This window comes from Larus michahellis, chromosome 8 (assembly GCF_964199755.1).
Source record: "Larus michahellis chromosome 8, bLarMic1.1, whole genome shotgun sequence".
NCBI lineage: Eukaryota > Metazoa > Chordata > Aves > Charadriiformes > Laridae > Larus > Larus michahellis.
In genome coordinates this window covers 54,282,780-54,302,050 of record NC_133903.1, presented here as the reverse complement: position 1 = coordinate 54,302,050, position 19,271 = coordinate 54,282,780, and the positions used below count along the sequence as shown (strand labels likewise).

At 41.4% G+C, this 19,271-nt stretch overlaps 1 protein-coding gene across 4 annotated transcripts in view; it reads right to left on the bottom strand.

Annotated features, from left to right (window-relative positions):
* PATJ (PATJ crumbs cell polarity complex component) overlaps positions 1 to 19,271 on the bottom strand; it is a 156,719-nt gene that overhangs the window by 41,282 nt on the left and 96,166 nt on the right. For all 4 annotated transcript variants that reach the window (XM_074597315.1, XM_074597316.1, XM_074597317.1 and 1 more), the window contains exons 29-30: positions 12,927 to 13,018; positions 3,177 to 3,249 (exon numbers count right to left, since the gene is read on the bottom strand). In XM_074597315.1, the coding sequence (XP_074453416.1) occupies positions 3,177 to 3,249; positions 12,927 to 13,018 (165 nt within the window). The remainder of the gene's footprint in view (positions 1 to 3,176; positions 3,250 to 12,926; positions 13,019 to 19,271) is intronic.

The window sequence follows — 19,271 nt, the reverse complement described above, 5'->3', positions numbered from 1 at the left end:
TTAGACAATTTTACATTTTCTTTTGCTTTTCTAAACAAGTAGCAGCATGAAAAAGTAAAAAGATCCACAATTAAAGCATCCTAATGTCAGGAGACAAATATGCGATACAAATTTTGAAAGACAGAGCTTGGTCTCTACTTGGCTGGCCCGGAGTACCACGAGGTAGTCCAATACAAGCACTTAGGTGCAGGTCTGGGTCAACCTTTAAGGCCAGACTAATCCCTATCAGCTGTGAAAACTGTTGAGTTTGTGTGAAAGGAGGCCCAGTTTCCTTCATACAATCTGAAGATGGCAATAGCAGCAGGACTGAGAGGGCCACCCCGGAGGAATCGGTAGAGCCGAAGCTCTTTTGGTCAGAGCACTTGGCCACCAAGCTCAGGATTCCGGTACTTCTGCACATAACTGTGACAATACTGCAAATCGCATTCAACAACAGCTACTGGAGAACGAGCCAATGAAGGTAACGGCCCCGAAGACGTAAGTATTTTCGCCAAGATGTGCTCCAGAACTGTCTCCTGCACGAGAAGATTTTTTTCTTTCTATAGAGGATTCCCCACAAAAGTGGCCCTTGAAACATAAACCAGCACCATACTAAAAACAGAAGAGCTTGTCCGATCAGGATTTTCTGGTATAACAACTAGCATAGTTATTGCTAGAAGAAAATTAATTTCCTTCCCGTACTGACAATTAAAGGTAGATGGGAAGTGGCATCTTTTCAGGGAAAACTTTAAATTAGGATGTAAAGGTTAGAGTATCACTAGTTCGGTTACATGTAAAATTTAACAGGTTAATTCTCCTTCCCTTTTTTAAACCAACCAGGTCCTGAATCTGGAAAGATTTTTGATTATTTTGATTTACTTTACTTTAAAATAATTACAACACATTTAAGCCTTTGATCCAAATTTGGAGCTGTTCTCTCTTGCAAAGCAAAATGGACTACGTAAAACAAATCCAATTTCAAGATCTTCAGTCCTAGAAGCAAAATTACTTCTGAATTTTCATTAGACATTTTACATTTAAGTGTGCAATGAGAATTACCCGAATATCCTGACTGCCACTTGACCAGGGGAAGTACCTCTGCGTTAGTACAAAGGCTCACTCTGTTAAGCATTGCAACAAAACATCTCATTCTGTGGCTTTCTGACGAAGGGAAGTTTTTTAAGACAGAGATTTTACAGTAATTAATATTTAATATACTTTGCTTCTGGTGGCTTGCCCACAGTATTGCACCACATCATAGTTTTATCCTGTCCTGCAACTCGATGCAATGAAGCAAGACCCTGTTTTAAGGCATATTTACTGTTTATCACTTTCCATATTAAAATACCTTAATGAAGACAAGATGAAGAAAAATAACACCACAGTACACGGTAACTATGGCACCCTGATATTCTGTTACACTAGCCAGGCTATTTAATCTGATCTGACAAGTTTCATATACAGCGTCTGTAACACACAACGTTAAATATTTATTTGGTATTTCAAAGATATTTGAAGATATAATTTCAAGACGTAAGTTTCAGTCAGTTTTGTTTTGCTTTAAGTAAAGTCAGGAACAGCTGACAAAGGAAAGCAAGGTAAACTTCTACACAGCAACAGTATTTTATATAATAAGAAGATACTAGCTAGAGGTAAAAACCTGTGTTTACTCATAAAACAGACGCGACGTAAATAGTAAGAGCTTGCCATTAATGCCTGAAACTCAACCCACGAGCATCTCCCTCTAAAGGCAAACATCGCGCCCCAGGCTGAGCGCTTCGGTTCCCACATGCTGGAAGAGTCCAACTACAGGCGTTTGACCGCAGCACAGAACGTGCCTAAACGAAGCGCCCTGGCTCCTCCTGAAGACACAAATACTAAACAAAGCTGGGAACGAACACAGGTATTAAAGACTCAACAAAAATAAAGTGAACTTGGGCTCTGTAAACTGTAGAGTAATTTGCAATCCAGCGGCTGCACCTGGGATTTGCTGCTTTTATGCAGGAGGGAACGAAAAGCCAAAGCACTGCCCCAAAATGACTCAGATCCAGACCAAAACGAAGCAGCTCTTGCGCTGTACGGCACCATGCCTGTGTGGAAGCAGGCACCAGTGGTAATACAACCTGGAGAGCAACGGCAAGCGTGCCAACAGGAGAGTCACCCAGCGTTACCCAGGGCGGACCAGTGCTGTGGGATCGCAGTAATGCTTATTGAAATACCAGGAGTTCGATGGACACGAATTTATCAATTCAAGGCAAGACCAAACCCCAATTGAATTATAAAACATCTTTTGCTTTATTAGGTCAAATAGAAATAGAATTAAAAAGCAACAGCAAGGCTAACCATGTACTTTATCTAGAAAATTTAGTTACGCCATATCGAGATGTCAAAATGATAACAATGTGGTGACACTGCAGGGATTCATGGTGCACAAGAGAGCAATCAGTCTGCACCGGGGCCAAGACAGCAACTATAATGATGGAAAACATTGGTAACGCTACCACGCTAAGGAAGGTTTTGCATTGGAAGATTGTGTGCTACAACACTGTGTACTAGAGCTCACTGCTTAAACAGCCCTCGTCTGCTCCTCCAGGAGGAAAATGAGCAGGAATGAGGGAGTCTGATGCTGGGGCACAGGAGAAAGTGCTGGACCAGGGCTCTCACTTCTGCTGGGATTGTCTCTTGTAATGCAAACCACGTACACAGTGACCTCTCTTATCGTACCTAGTTGCTGGTCACCCCTGCTTCGTTTTTAGGGATGCTGATGGGAGGGTATTCTGGGGGAAAAGGAACTTAGAAGGTGGGAGCTTTCCCCTGGCAAGCGCTCATTTCTCTTCTATAGGAGGATATCCATGTTCCAGGATATCCAGAGCCTCACCACAACTACCCTCACCAGCTGAAAAATGATCACGACAGGAGATGGCAAGGTTTTCATTTGGAGACTTTTCTTCCTCCTGTACAGCAATAACCTGTTTAATACCTGTCGTTAATGCCACGCCAGCCCTTTCAGGAATGATGAGATCAATAAGGAAGAGAGAGGGGAAAATATGCCTATTAGGTCAAGTTCCTACCCAATGCATTTTATGATTCAGGGTTTAATTAGACAAGGTGCTGGAATTCATAATGAAATACTAATTATGATTAATCTGTGTAATTTAGCAATCCCTAATTAAAAAAGAAAAAGCCATAAACCTTACCTCAATAGAAGAGTGAGAGCTGGAAGGTAACGGGAAAGGAGTAACAGCCATCTGATTGACGGCATCTTCACTTCTGTAAAACAACCAACCAACAACACATTACACACTAAACCATAACGGCAAAACTTTTCTTTTGAGTTGATTTTGGCTATTAGGAAAATACTCCTACTAGCGTAAAAAGTAACTGTTTCTTAGTAGAAGTTAGAGCTTAGAAAAGCACTTTGCTCTTGTTCTTTGCCAGCAAACAGATTACATCCCTTGTTGGGACCACAGCCAGTTTCATCTGAGACACACTGACATCGCATTCTTTGGAAATCTAATTTTGTGTGGATTATCAGAGGATGCAGTTGGAGTTTATGGTCCCTACACATCAATTCATGTGCTAAATCTTTGTTAGCGTCTTCTAATAGCCTACATTTGTAAACTGCTTGTTTACAGTCTAACACTTACATTATTGAAATATAATACCTGTTTTACTGCAATAGCTTGCTTTTGCTTTTTCGTTCATATTTGCTGGGGTCTTTTTGAAAAGATTCAATGTAAAAACTTGGAAGAATTTTTATAAAATGCAGGGAGAAGAGAACAGATGAACATTGATTCCCCCTACATATAAAGGGCATTATTTTTCTAAGATGCCTATTATGTACGGCATCTTTTCCTCTGTTCTCTTTAAAATGCATTCCTAAATTGACATCTGATAACTTTGTAACTTTCAAGACCTTTTTTTATTTTTTTTTCATTAAATAGCATTCTGCCTCGTTAATGTTTTTCCTCAACTGCCATTTAAAATTGTTTGGCTTGTGGAATTAGCTCTGCATTTTTTTGGCCGCTGTAAAACCGAACCAAGTAAAATACGACTTCAATGATAATTGTTTAAGGCAAATCTGAGGTATATGGGAAAAAAGAAGACACCAAATTTTGCTTCAAAAACTGTACTGATGCACCTCTATTTTTGGGGCAAACGACTCTCACAGAACACAGAAGCCAGGAACGTGATGCAAACCCCATTTTGCTAAAGATTCGGTACTATCACATAGTCTCTGCTCGCCACAACGCGACAGAGGGGAATCAGTAATACTGCTGCTTTGCAGATACACAGCTTGAGATGAACGGACGTGACTTCTCACGCAGTGGGTCTTCTGGGTTCGATTTCTGGTCCTACCCACTATTTTTCAGGTTACTGGAACACAAGCAGAATTTTTTCCTCTTTGATTTCTGGAATAAAATATTGGACTGGAATGTGTTTAAGAACATCTTACAGAAGTGCCTGAAAGGAAAAAAGCCTCATTTTATCCCTCAAGAGTTAAACACATGAAGCTAGCGTGTTCTGATCACCAAAAGACAACGCTGTAAATCAATAGCTCTCAGCAGAGCAGCGTATGGGAAACTCAGTCACAGGCATTTGAAAGGATAAATCCTGCAGGCAAAGGTTGGTGAATTCATTTACTTATCTTCAACCAAACAGCCACACAATTCAAAGGAGCTGGTTCTGTGCTGCTCATTTTTGTACTCGCTCCCAGCCTCTCCTCCTGGCCCTGCTCAAAGCCTTGCAAGAACCAGAAACCATGCTAAGATCAGAAGCGGAGTGTCCCGCGATGCAGAGACGCGTGTGCACGGGGCCCAGGCAGAAATCTGAGGAATGCACAGAATCAAGCCCATGAATTTCTTAAGCGTTTCACAATTTCCGAGTGCATTTTCCCCCGTTAAGCCATATTAGGCAAGGACATTTTTCCTCCTCTTATCTTCATGAGACATCGATCTAATTATGTTGCTTTTCTAGCCTGTAAGAACAAATCAGCAAATATAAGGTGTCTAAGAGATCTAGCCATTTTTACTTGACTGCAGAGGTTTTTCTGACAATAGTTTATATGAAGCACAAACAGCATGAAAACTAACACCCCTTCTGTAGCTTACAATGCACGCTGCACGCCTTGCAGTTAGGAGCAAACTTGAAAATAGCAAGGTATGTATAAACCTTTGTAAGAAATAGTCTAAAAATTGCTAGACAGAAGCTTCATGATCTGCATGACAAAGTAGGGTGTAATTAATTATAGAAACTACTTTCTATTTCATATATACACACAAATTTTTTTTTTTTTTCACTGGGCAAACAACTTTATGCAGTTTTAAATGGATGGCCATGATTATTCCAAGCAATAAAAAACCCACTTACAGTAATTCCCTGGAAAAAAATGCAAAAAATAATAAAAACCCCTAGGTTACAAAGTGTCACAACTTGTAATCTCCCCCTGCTAGGACTCGTACATATTTAAATACTTTAATGCTGCTTCAAAGGAGAATGCTTCAAAGCAGAATCAAAGTGGGAACATATTTTAAAGTGACAGATCTAATAATAAATTGCTCTTTCTGCTCTCCACTTCTGTAAGCGTCCTCAACTAAAACACGAATTTATTTACAACTGAAAGGAGCAATCATTTTCATTTGATGGAGGAGCAGACAGCTTAGAAGCCTGAACATCATATTCACGTTCCAGGGGCTGCAAACGAGCATTCCATGTATTTGCCAATAGCTGCTACACAACCACCTCCGAGAAAGCTGTTCTCAGTTGCCAGTGCTCGATATTGCTTGAGGTTAAGATGTCTAAACCCTTCACAGTCAAGACGCAGCTTCATACTCGCAGGGTCAAAGCAACGTACAATGCCATTTATACAGCAGGGAGGCTCCCCCCTCCATTATCTGCAGGAATGATAAACATCCACCGCTCTTGTTCCAGCTCTTGTACTGGTTTGTGTAAGACGCTGGGACGGGAGCCCACCTCCTTCCTGAGCTCGCGCACCAGAGAGCTGTTTATATTTCATCAGTTCCATATAAACTGAATAGGGAAGGAATTCATCACTCCTCCCACAAATACTTTTATTGCCTCTGACCTCACAGGATGAGTTTCTGAGTGGAAATGGGAATTCGATCTGCTGGGGGTTGGAGTGCCTATTGCTTGTACCAACGTCACTGACTGTGGCTCGCCACCGAAGAAACCAGCAGCCTTCCTCACTGCAAAGGGTCGCAGGAAGCAAGATCAAAGCAACATGTAAGCGGCAAAGACTCTTTAAGCTTCAGAAAAGCTTATACACTTTCAGATTTATTTGATTAAACTGCCATACTTTTACTACATTTTACTTCTTTTCTAGACTATAATAGGACCCCCGGACATTCCCCATCCTTTCTCGCTGACCAAAGAGAAGAACTTCTGACATTTGGCTCCATCTAACAACTGCACCTCCGACGGAGGGGGAGATGTGCAACTTAAGCAAAGACAAATGCAGTTATTACTGGCTAATAATTAACCACCATAAACACTTGGCACAAAAAAAAGCCTAGAGAGCGCAACGTGCAAATACAAATCTAAAGGGATTACTCATTCCACGCTGCAGAAAGTAAGGCTGAAGGGAAGTTCAAGTTGTGTGCTGTAAGGCTCCAGCTAAGCTGCCCTGCAACGCTGCGCTGCACTTATCAGAGAGCTGTCTCTGGCACTTCGGAGGAATGTCACACACAGCTGGAACGGTCCATGAAGCATTGAGAAAGTTATCTTTCTACGGACGATAACCATAAGCCACAGCCTCAGCCAAATTCAAGTTGTTTTTTAGGTTTAGGTTTTGTTTTGGGTTTTTTGTTTGTTTGGTTTTTTTGTCCCATTTGCTCATCAGCCTCAGAGTTTCAATTCTTGAAATTCAGGTTCCATGCCTTCCTTTGAGGATGTTTTCTGTTTTCCATTTTACTTACTCTTACGTCTCTCAGGTTTGTGATGGTACAAGCTCGCTGTCACGTAATGCTAAGAAAATCCTTGTTGAGCACGCTGAACGAGATTCATTACCTGTCTAAAGCAGAACATCTTGTCTAAAATTGTGTCCACACTTCTTCTATGATCAGTGCAAACTCAAGACAAATCGCAGATCAGATCGACTCAGAAGGGCAATTCATTCCAGCACTGAAATGACCTAATTTAGGACAGGACGAACTTAATTGCTCTTTGGAGGCTCCCAACAACCGTTCACTGATCACAGAGGTCCAGATGACCTCTAGATGTCTAAACTAAGGGAGACAGACCTCCTGCCAAACTATCTGCAACTACACACATCATCAATGCTAAAAGATCACTTGACAACTTGTAAGGGGCTGTGGATGCTTTTTGGGAATACAAAGTACGTCAAGAACGAAAAAAAACCCCAATAGCTTGTATGCAGTTGCACGACATCTTAGTTGGAACAGATTTGGAGACCAAGTGAATGAACAACGTTTGCCCAGTAACCCTTAGGACTCCCACTGGTTGTCACACCAGGGCATAAAGTCCTGCAGATTACTGAAAACTTACATTGTTCACGTCCTGCTTGTTTAAAAAAAGGCAAAGTCTGGTCAGGATCTCATATTTTCTCACCTTTGTTTTCCCTCTAGAAAATCCTTTGGAAAAGAGGAGCTGCAGGAAAGCTGCACACTGAAATGGTATGCTGGATTTTTCCTTCAGCTGGGTCAAGGCAAGACCTTTTATTCGTGCATCTTCTTGAAAAATCTCTCCTACTAACAGCAAGAACAGTCTTGTTCTCCATTTGCCCCCCATCCACTCCTAACTATGTGAGAGCCAAATGAATACAGGTATTTTAAATGAACAACTAATATTCATTTAACCTGCAGCTTAGGTCATAATAGGTTTGAAAGGCCCAAATTACTTAACTTCCTCAGCTGTGCACTTGTTCCCACATGTGTATGACAGCAAGGAGGAAACAGCTCTGAAGAAAACAGGAAAAGTTCAAACTTGCACACACAGTGTCTGGCAAGAGCTTATTTTTAAAGCTTTCCCACATGAAAGAACCTAAACAATCAAAGCAAGTAAAAACACAGTTTATGCTATTAAAATATGACCAATCACGTAAGTTAGAACAAACTTAAAGCAAAAAAATAATTTCTAAGGCACAACAATATTTGAGAGTCTGGCATACAACCTACGACGCTACGTATAAAGGCTCTAAAAGAAGAGCAAAGACTCCGTGATGGAGTCACAGCAATGGAGAGTGTTAAACAGCACTGAGAACTGGCCGCCCCAGCCACTGCCCTCGCTTTGCCAGTCCTCAGAGCATAAGGCTCCCTCTCCGTTGCATGTCACCATAAATAACAAGAGATTAGTCTTTCCATTACACCTAGAAACGGAAGGAGGGGTTCGGTGACAGAGATCTGTGGGCTTCACTGAGAACCTACAATCCAATCACCAAAAAGCCGCGATAACAGAACGAACGACTGCAGTGTGGGAGGACGACTCCGGACAGCTAACAGATGGTATTTAAATAAGCAAAATCCTACCGTACTTTATTCTTAAAGCATTTCTCATGTTTCATCACAGCGCAAGACAATTTTCTTTTAAGGAATAAAGGTACACCAAAGAATGAATCACAGAACTGAACACGATGGGATGACGGTTTGAAATCAGTGCCATTCACTTTGATTCAAGCATTCAAACTATATTTGATCTTCTTATTATACCAACACTGAAGCACCAAAACAGATTAAAGGCAGTTAATTGAGCATGGAAAAAACATTGAATTTGCTGAATCATAAAATTCTCACTGTAAAAGAGCATTCTGATATAAACTGCATTTCCTACTACAGATGTAAAATCTAATTACATTGTTTTATTACGCATCTTAAAAGGATGGACTCAAAATGCACGAACAAAAACCACAGTGGATATAAAACCCATTCTGTTTTGGGAACTAGGGCACAGAGATTCCTACAAGAAACAAGTCCCTTTCTCAGATTCCTACCTGCTTAATCCCTGTTGTTGGAGACTCGGATCAAGAATTTCAAAAGGCAACTGAGACCTTTACATGCCCTATGGCCACTGACTTCCACTCGCGCTTCCCTAGCCAGCCGCCTTTATACGCCTTGGAAAGCTGCAGTCAAATTATTATTTATTTCTCATATTCAGAAATCAAAAAGACAACCCCTATGTGGCACAGGGGCTTGGAAGTTAATGCAGCAGCTGTAAGACTTTGAGGTCAGGTAAAAGGCGACTGGACACTAATCAAAGGAAGCGCTGGGACCGAGCCGGTTCATCTCAGGAAAATCTTGCCGCGTTTGGGCAATTGGTTTGACAAACTGGGTGAGCAGGTTAAACGCCTTCCAATTTGTTCCTGTGGAAGGTTACAAAGCACAAGATGCAGTGAATCTTAAAAAAAAAAAAAAAAAAAGAAAAGTAAAGTGACACTATAACTGCAAATCCTTTAGATGCTATTAACAAGCTCATGTAATTAACGAGACCACTGGGAAACAGTGCTGTGTTAAGACCTATATTTTGGAACCTGGCCAAAATCAACTGTTTTAAATAATCATCATCAACTTAATTGAGGAAAAGATGCTTATAAACCCGAGCGAGAAGCTTTCAAATATAAGGGGACGTCTATGAGTCTCACAGCACTGACTGCACTATGTCTCATCAGCAAAAATTCCAGGAAAGGGTGGGAGTGCAATTGTAACACTACCTGGCTATAAAAAAAAAAGTGTGAACAGATTTTTATAGTGCAGACGGTAAGTTGGGATTTTAGTAAAAAGTCAAAAAGGCTGAGGACACCTTCTATTCTTTATTTTTTCCTAGGAAAAAATAAATGTGGGTGCAACAAAATCCAAGTTATTTAATGATAGTTAAGAGTTCTTGCAGAAAGGCTTTTCTGTGCCCAGGAATTTCTGGGCTCCTTTCATAACCCATTAAAGAGTTTATGGAAACATCCCCCTGCCCTGCACGTGAACCAAAACACCAGAAAGGGGAAAACCTTGATGCTGTTTCCTGCTTCAAAGTGAAAAGCAGCGTGCTTATCGCTGAGCGTCCTTCATCTGAGGAAAATGAGGCCTCTGGATATCAAAGAGGGCACTTTTTAGTAATAGCCCAAGAGCCCCAGCAGTTTTGCGTTTATGTCCTAGGTCAGCTTGGTCAGGCATGAAGGAACTTTTTAGGCTGCAGAATGACGTGTTTCTGGAAAACTATAACCGACTCTGGCCTTTTGCTGGTGAAACTGGAATTTTAGTATCTTCATGCACAGGAAGACCGAATCCATTTATCTCATAACTCCTGCTTAGACATGAAGATGTAACTCCATGTTATTTTGCTAGGGTGAGATGTGGCCTCTCCTTACTGTGTGGCTCCAGGATGTGTTTTGGCTACATTATGCTACGGGCCTTCTACCTCTAAAAGAAGTTGCACTGGTAACAGCGCTCAGGAGGAGGAAAGTAGTATTTCTGTTGCAACTGGCTCCTCCTCATTTTCAAAGCATAACAAATGTAATGGTATCCTGCTCTTTCCACATCATTAGAGCCCAGAGGAACGTATCTGAAATCAGCCAAGCAGCAAACCTACCAGGAGAGCTGAGTCTGCTACACTCGGCGCTTTGTTCTCAGCTGGAAAAGCCATTGCACACGCACGAACGAGAGATGGATGGAGATTCAAGACGCCCGTTGCTCCTCTTATTTACTCCAGCTGGCACCACAATGCGCTCAGTTGCGGCATTTCAATACCCCCATTTTATAGTATAGTTTTAAAATAAGTTGATAAAGCAAGAAAAAACTTTTTCTACCAAACTGCACCACGGACAAGACGTCTGGGACCGGCAGGGTCTTTTGGTTCCTGTTTTCAGTCAGTCACGTCTGCTGGTTTTGTGGTCTAAAGCGTAGGAACGGGTAACACCAAGATAGAATGTGCTTGTGGACTATAGGTTGCGTAAGAAAAGAAAATGATTCTCGTTTCTCCTTAAAATTCACCTTTAAGAGAGACAGTCTCATTTGGATGGGCTAAAATTTTGAAATGCTCCTCTCACTATGAGAAGTTGACCATGCATCAAAAAAAAAAAGCGACATTCATTTTCCTCCCGCGTTAGACCCAGTGCTCTAGTTACTAACAACATTCTCTCAGCAGGAGAATTTTGTTTCATCGCTGTTCGAACGGCTGCTCCGGTCAAGCGAAGAGACCCCTCAGTTGTCAGCACACCCCAATGCAAGGCCGAGAGCAGTGACAAGATGCGTGCTCTTGGGAAGTGTGAAGACTTAAAACCTCAGCAGCACCATTTGAAAATGGAAACTTTTTTTTTTTTTAAAGCTCTGGAGGCAAGTTTTATCCAATTGTATTTCCAATATCTACTAATAATGATCATTAAGACAACTTTTTGCCTTGAAAACCACTTCTACACAGACAATCTGAAAAGGGGAATTATGGCTAAGGAATTAAATGGTCTTTATGTCTTAAACACAATACAAAACACGCACCAAGGATTTCCAATCCATGGCTGACTCGAGCCAGCACCCCCGCTTTGTTGCAGGCGAGATGCTCCGCGGGCAGCTGCGGTGCTCGGGGCAGCAGGGCAGGTTGGAAGAAGCCCACGCTCTCAAGCTGCCCGACAGCACTAAACCCAGGGTTTTGGTTTCGTAAGTTGTGGTTCTGCCTCTGGAGCTTCCAACCAGACCCATTTTCCACATGCAATTAAGTAATGGTGAGTGAGTTGTTGTACATGACGTTTAATTTTCAATAGCTGGGGAAAGTAACACGGGAGCTGCAGGCAAGATCATTAATCTCCTCCAGATCCTCTGTGCTGCCAAGTATAGCAACTCATTCGTCACCGCGCTAATGCTGCTCTTCCATCATTTCTGTGTAAGCTGTACCAGACGGAGCCATGCCAGTAAATGTACACATTTATATGCATTCATCCACAGATTATTACAGTGTTCACAGGTAAGCTGTGTATGAGCGAAGAATACAAAACAGTATCAAGTGTGATGTATATGTTGGTGGGGAGAATGACATTATAAAATGACATCGGGATAAAAACCCAACGAAGGTCACAGCTGGAATAGATACATTTATGAAATTCCAATATATTAAAGCATGTATGAATTCTGGGAAAGAGGCAGCGTCTTCCCAGACCATCCGCCCAGGGTCATAAGAGTAACACTTGCTGAACCTCTGAGTGAATGCATGGAGGTGTCCTCAACTCACATACAAAGAGGAAACATTTTCGTGCTTCGAGTAAAAGAAAAGATGCTCACGTGTAATTCTTATGCAGATGAAAAGTTGTTTTAACATATTCCCTCCTACAGAAGCCACCCAGTGCTCCTTGTCAAACTCAGATTCTCCCTCTGTACAAATAAGTCCTAGCTCCCTTAAATTCTCTTTTGATGCCCATACAAAGCTCTCCTTCACACAGTCCCCCCCCAGCGCATGCTCCATGTTCTCCATCTGCACTTGCCTGCCGCTCTCACAGCAGCTCCCACTCCAGCCCCGAGCTTCTGCACCATTTTCACTCCCTTCTGGCAGTCCGGGTGAAGCAAACTGCTCACCCCGTCCTTGTGCTGGCAGAACCTACATAAAGCACTTATTAAGTTGTGGGAGAAGAAGCTCTTACCAGACCGCTCTCAGGCCCAGGAGGCACAACTCCAGCCTCCAGCAGACAGCCCTAAAGTAGGCATTCAATTACATTAGATCGTTTTTTGGGGGTTTTTTTGTGTTTTTTTTTTGTTTGTTTTTTTGTTTTGTTTGTTTGTTTGTTTTGTTTTGTTTTTGGTTTTTTTTTGGGTTTTTTTTTTTTACATTAATAAGGAGAAGTCTTCAACTGTCCTGAGGAGAATAGTCAAAGAAAGGGTTTATTTCACTTCAAAGAGAGCTGAGCAAGTTCAGCATTTTCAAAACAGGCTAAATATATATTACATATTCGTAATGTAATAGGCTAAAGTGCAAATAAATGTTTTGATGAGAATTCTTCTTACCGTATGAAAACTAGCTTGACCTTTGATGGGGCAGTCTTAATGATTGCAGAAGCATTCTGATGACTTCTTCCATACAATATCTGATTGTTTATCTGTTCAAAGAAAACGAAGATTTTCATGTGAGTGGAGAAATATGCGTTGTTTTAATTTATACCACCAAGACTTCCAAATTCACTGTGAGATAGAGAGAGAAGACTCAAAGAAAATGTGGTCTGCAAAATATAAATCGCCTAACTTGTGAGGTTTTACAGACAGGAATACCAACGTTGCATGGATAGATATACCCATCGGTGTTGTAGAGACAGAAATACAAGAGCTGAGGCACTACGAGCCTCTTCCAGGCAGAGCTGTGCTGCAGAAGGACATCATCTGAGAAGCAGAGAGGAGGAGACGGGCACTGCCCAGCTTGGCCTTGGACTGCCCAAGGCTGTTGCCCCTTTCCTCAGCCAACTACCGGAGGAGGACGGGGTGCAGTCTGCAACTCAGAAGCAACAACAACTTAAACATTTCTCACCAGCTTTCTTAGCAGTCCTTTTGAAAGGATAAATCCTAATTGGATTTTAAAGGAACAACTCCTTCTCATACTAATTCCATGATGGACCACAGAATTAGAACTGATTTTAAAATATTACATTTTCAAATTTTTAGACTCCAATTTATCAAAGAAAAAACACTGTTATTAACAGCAAAACATTCCAAGTTTTATTCTAGACCAATATAAAAGAGGAACTGATGCAGAGATAATTTAGTCTTATTAGTAAGCCACAAATGAGAGGATTCTTTTACTCTTTTTCACAGATCCACAGAATGGATTTTAAGTATTGCTCCCAAATTTTTGGAAACCAAATTGATCTGAGAAGAACCACACAGCTATGACACCAGCACAGATTGTGAGACAGACACTCCTACACCTTACCTACAGGCAGCCGGCAGTTTGGGAAAACTTGCTCGTAAGATTGTGCTGACTCCTCAGGTCTGCTGACAATTTAATTCTTCTGACAATTTAAGGACACGCCACATCACTTGTGCTGTGACGGATCAAACGCCTAAGCACAGCGAGAGACACCAAGTACTACTTTGGACGCTTTTGCTGCGAGCAAGCAAATGCTGCAGTTTTCAAAGGGAAACGGCTTGGCTTTAATACAGTATGTGCTTCAAGACTTTTCTTTCTGTAGGAACTAGAAGTCTTTTCCCAGTTTGAGGAAAATAAGACGCTTACTGTCGCCCAGGGCCATGATCAGCGAGTGGGACTTCAACAAGGACAGCAGCACCTCTGAGATGAATACAACGGTTGCTGCCAAGCCAACCAAAAGCATACTCAGTATCATACCACAAAAATAACCTGAGGTATAAAAATGAAATATTTAAAGCATTTCATTAATTTCACAGGCAGGGCTTGTGTTTTAACACCTCACTCCACCTCAGCCTGCCCGCGATGCCCTGAGGTTCTTGGGCTTCAGCTCCCCTTCACTAATGCCTCCCATCTCAGGGGTACTGTAAGAGGATGCTCGCCTTTCAGCTCAGGCAACGCACGAACTACAATCATGAAGATCATATGCAGAAAATAAGGTAGACATGAATACCACAGTCAATCTAAAGGAAGTAAAAGCTGAGCTGAGTATGATGGAAAATAAAAAAACCAAAACTATGTCAAGAAGATTAACGAAACCCCTGAGGGGTCTCTTAGTTGCCCCCTGATGATTTTCAGATTTAAAACTACGCTGAAGCGAACACTCAGCAAGGCCGTGAAGGAAAGCATCCTCCCCTGAGCGCAGGCGGCAGGACTGCCAGAGCTGTCTTCCTTCAATTTCCACAATTTGGGCTGCAATAAGCATCAAGATAACAATGTTCTGTGGAAGAACAATTATTTACCTACACCTGAATACCCATGAACATGGAAACTAATTCAAAACCTATGTTTAATATATTTTATTTTGTCCAAGAAAGAAGGCAAAACTTTAAAGATGAAGAAAAAGAAATTGAAATGAATAGTAGTTGAAGTCATGACGGTAGTTCAGGTTCATGGTTCAGCTCATCCCGTGCCTTGCCATCTAAGCAAGCATCAGAGGCTTCCAAGCGTGCAGAATAATCTGCTCTTTAACTCTGTCAAGATTCTCGTCTTGATTAGATTAATGCCCCTCTCTGGAGCTGGAGTGTCCATACACCCTTCCAAAGTGAGCAGGCGGCTTTGTTTCAATACCGCATTTTTTTCCTTCAACTATTAATTTACAACATAATATTTACCTTCACATTTGATACACCAATGCTGTTTAAAACAATAATGATAATGGAGCCCAGGAACAATCCACTGAAGATTACAGAAGGACTTTCTATTACTGGAAATGTTTGTATTGGATTTTAGTTTTGTGTTCTCAGAAGATTTTTTCATTTAAACAAGAGTAACAGGCCAAGCCTTACAGCCTTGTGTCATACAGGCTATTTGGTCATATTGGCAACTTCACAATCCTCCCATCTCATTTTCAACGGGTCAGAACAACATGCAAGTTCATCAGTTAAACAAGGACAACGCAAAGACCAGAAATAAAACCCTTAGGTGGATTTAGACTGGATATTAGGAAGAAATTCTTTACTGTGAGGGTGGTGAGGCACTGGAACGGGTTGCCCAGGAAGGTTGTCGTTGCCCCATCCCTGGAAGTGTTCAAGGCCAGGCTGGATGAGGCTTGGAGCAACCTGGGCTGGTGGGAGGTGTCCCTGCCCAGGGCACAGGGTGGGACTGGAGGATCTTTAAGGTCCCTTCCAACCCGAACCATTTGGTGATTCTGTGATTATTCAGTGCAAACCATTCACCTACCCAGTTGCTCACTGGACAAAGAGAGACCCAAGAAAAGTCTACAGGAGTCAGGGTCGGCACAAAACGATCAGCACGGAGGAAACAGCATCACGCCAGCCTTCGTAAGGGTTTAGAATGGTGCTGTCTGCAACTGCCACGGTTGCAAAACTAGGGCGAGAAGCAACATCCTAGGCCACACTTTGTTAATCAAAGACAAGTTTAAAAATCCAATGGCAAAAATGAATGCTCGGTTGCATTCTGGCTTCAGGCTGGACTTGAAACTTTCAGCAACTTTGTTAGCTTAATTTCTCTAAGTTCAAAAATAAATTAGTCACCAGGCATACTGTGTGCTTTACAAATTGTTTGGATTTATTTAAATTACCATCATTTTTTCTAAACAGCAGACTTCTTAGATTAAAATTTATAGTCTTTACTCTGGCTAAATTAATCCTATTCACTAGATGTATCAAATAGTCCAAAATTTAATTAGCTGTGAGCTGGGTCTGTAAGTTATAATTATTTAATTACACCAAAATGAAAGGATAATCAAACTAATATATCTCCACAAGGTTTTTGGACTGTCCCACATAGTTATTACTGTCAGTATAAATTTTTCTTTCTTTTTTCATTTAAAGAAAAAGGTCACTTTCTTTTGCAAAGTAAATTAATGTTCTGTTAGCTTCATATACCGCAGTCATATGGAAAGCACAAAAGGCTACTTAAACAAAACAAAAAATTGAACATCTAGGATTTCATAAGCAACACCATTTTAAATCTTTCAAATTAAATAAAGTGACATGTCAGATTAGCCAAATAGTACTCTGGGAGTCAAAATCTATAAATCTACGCTTTACTTTTTTCATTAGCAATTAGAAAAGTAAAACAAAGCTTTGGCTGAGCAAAAGAAATAAACTGATCTAAATCAAACTCAACTCTTCTTTAAATGTCTCTTTACATAACGTCTTGGGAAGACAGGAGAGAACAGAGAAAGATAAAAACACGCTACAGGTAAGAGGTCGGGTCAGCACACTTAAGTTCAATCTTTAATATAACCCCACACCGCTTTATGGCAGATTTTATCACATATCCCAAATGTACTTTTGCCTTCACCTACAAAGGTTTTGTTTTACAGTTTCATACATGAAAGTAGCAGAAAGTACAAACTCACTGAAATCTGAACTCTTAAATTAGGAGAAAAAAAATCTAAAGGATTGTTTGCTTCTCAGCTTTAATTTGCAGAAGAGAAACATTAGATATGGATATTAAAAAAAAAGAGCACTGTTTTTACTGTGTGGCAGTAATGGAAATCCATAAAATTAGTATCATCTGATTTTTATGAAAATCAAGTTAAATGATACCCCAAAGCCAATAAAAGAACTGGCGGAGCGTTCTACAGTAATTATTTCTTTTTACCAATGCATTAGGTTCCTTCTAACCACAGGAATTGTAGCGTTTCAAGGTACAACTAGACTCTCTGAAACAATGGGAAAAGTTTCAATAACTTTTTGATCAGTCAAATTATATAGACTGAAATCCCCAATACGCCAATCCACCCAATAATAAAGCAAGAGGAAAACACCAGAAAGAAATATTAATTAATTACAATATGAATTCTTCTTTCCTCACCAAATTTCTTTCCCAGCACACATTCAAACGTCATCTAAAGTGGTCAACAGGCCACAAACTCCATAAAGAGTGAAAATCTCCTGCCCTGCATCGCAGTTGGGCTTTGCCACTGGCCGGGCAGGCAGCTGCGCCCTGCGGTTCCCCACCTGGAGGGTGTGGAAAGAGGGACGGGACAGCAGAAAACGGTGGGTTGCCTGGGTCTTCGTGAGCAACCGGCTTTCTGATTACAGCTTTGCATGATTTGCAGCTTTAAAAATAACCCCCCAACTCTAACCTTAATTGGCAACCTGAGTGTAGAGATAGGACGAGGGGGAGCCGTTTTAAACTGAAAGAGGGGAGATTCGGATTAGATATTAGGAAGAAATTGTTTGCTGTGAGGGCAGTGCGGCCCTGGCCCAGGTTGCCCAGAGAAGCTGTGGCTGCCCCATCCCTGGAGGGGTTCAAGGCCAGGTTGGACGGGGCTTGGAGCAGCCTGGGCTGGTGGGAGGTGTCCCTGCCCAGGGCAGGGGGTGCCACTGGGTGGGCTTTAAGGTCCCTTCCAACCCAAACCATTCTATGATATGTATATATACCTATCTCTCTACATTCAAGTTACTACCCCTTTTGAAGGATAGTGCCACTTGCCTAATCCAAAGTAACTGTCTTGAAAACAGGAAAAAAAACCTAACAATCCCACAACAAATAAGCCGTGAATAAACCACCAGTCCCCACATTCCGGAGCAGAAGTGGCATTGTGAATTTGGCTGGGTAGGTCATTTACTTGGGCAAAATACTGATGTATCTATTATATTATTGTGGCATAACATCTTTATCTAAGACTCTTGAAGCAAAATAGCAATAAAACTACATGTAGCACAAAAGCCCTCTGGCTTTGAGATAGGAAAAAAAAAAAAAAAAAATTGCCTCTCATGCAGCAGTCCAGAAGGGACAACAGGTAAATTGTGCACTGATTCTTGACCACAAAGACTAGCTTTCACTCTTTCAAGAAGTGCTGTGGCCTCCTAGACCAAAACATCCAAACGAGCAGTTTCCTTCCACCTCCTGCCCCATTGTCAGCAGGATAAGCAGGGACAGGAAGATGGCAGAAAATCCCAACATCAGTAATGTAGCATAACAGGGCTCCGTACAGCTTGGTTTATTAATAGAACGCAGTTGACTCTCTTATGGAGAGCTAATAATAATAATAGGGTGGATTATTCAGTGTGAATAAAACCTCCCCAAAGGCCAGACCCATGCAGAGTTCAGGAGCAGTGGGGCTTAACAGCACAGGTACAGCACCGCGTGAGCGCGCTGCGGGCCATGCTGGGCACAATCAGCCATGGGACTAAGCCCAAACTAATAAGATACGAAGCAGTGCAGACACCTGCACTAAAACAGCACGAGTGCAAGGCAGGAGCACCACAGATGGTTTCTTTGCTTGGAAAAAGAACGGAAAAGCAGAACTTGTGTCATGTAAAAAATATATGCTTTTGCACAGGGACCAAGTTCTGGCCCAAGTAATTTTCCTCCACGTATGAAAGTAGGATGAAAGGACCTTCACCCTCAAAAAGCTGTTTTCTCCAGCAACATACCCATCCAAAATACATCACAGAAGATGGATTGAAAAAATCATGATTACATAAAAAAATTGTATGTGACCAGCATTTCACTCAACGTATAGACTGGATCGACTTTCAAAGTGAGCCAGGACCATGGCCCCAAAAAGCTTTGCAGAAGCTAAAAGTGAGATGATATTTTGTTAATTCAGTGACAAAAGATTTAATGAATAAGGAGTTGAGGCAGTCTGGCAGCATCCCACATCCTTCAGTTGAATCCAATCAAACTCCAGTTCAAAAGAAAAATGAAGAGGTAATATCTATCTATCTTTATACATTTATACATTTATCTCCATCCCATTAACCTTACCCCCATCAACAGCCATGGGGAAT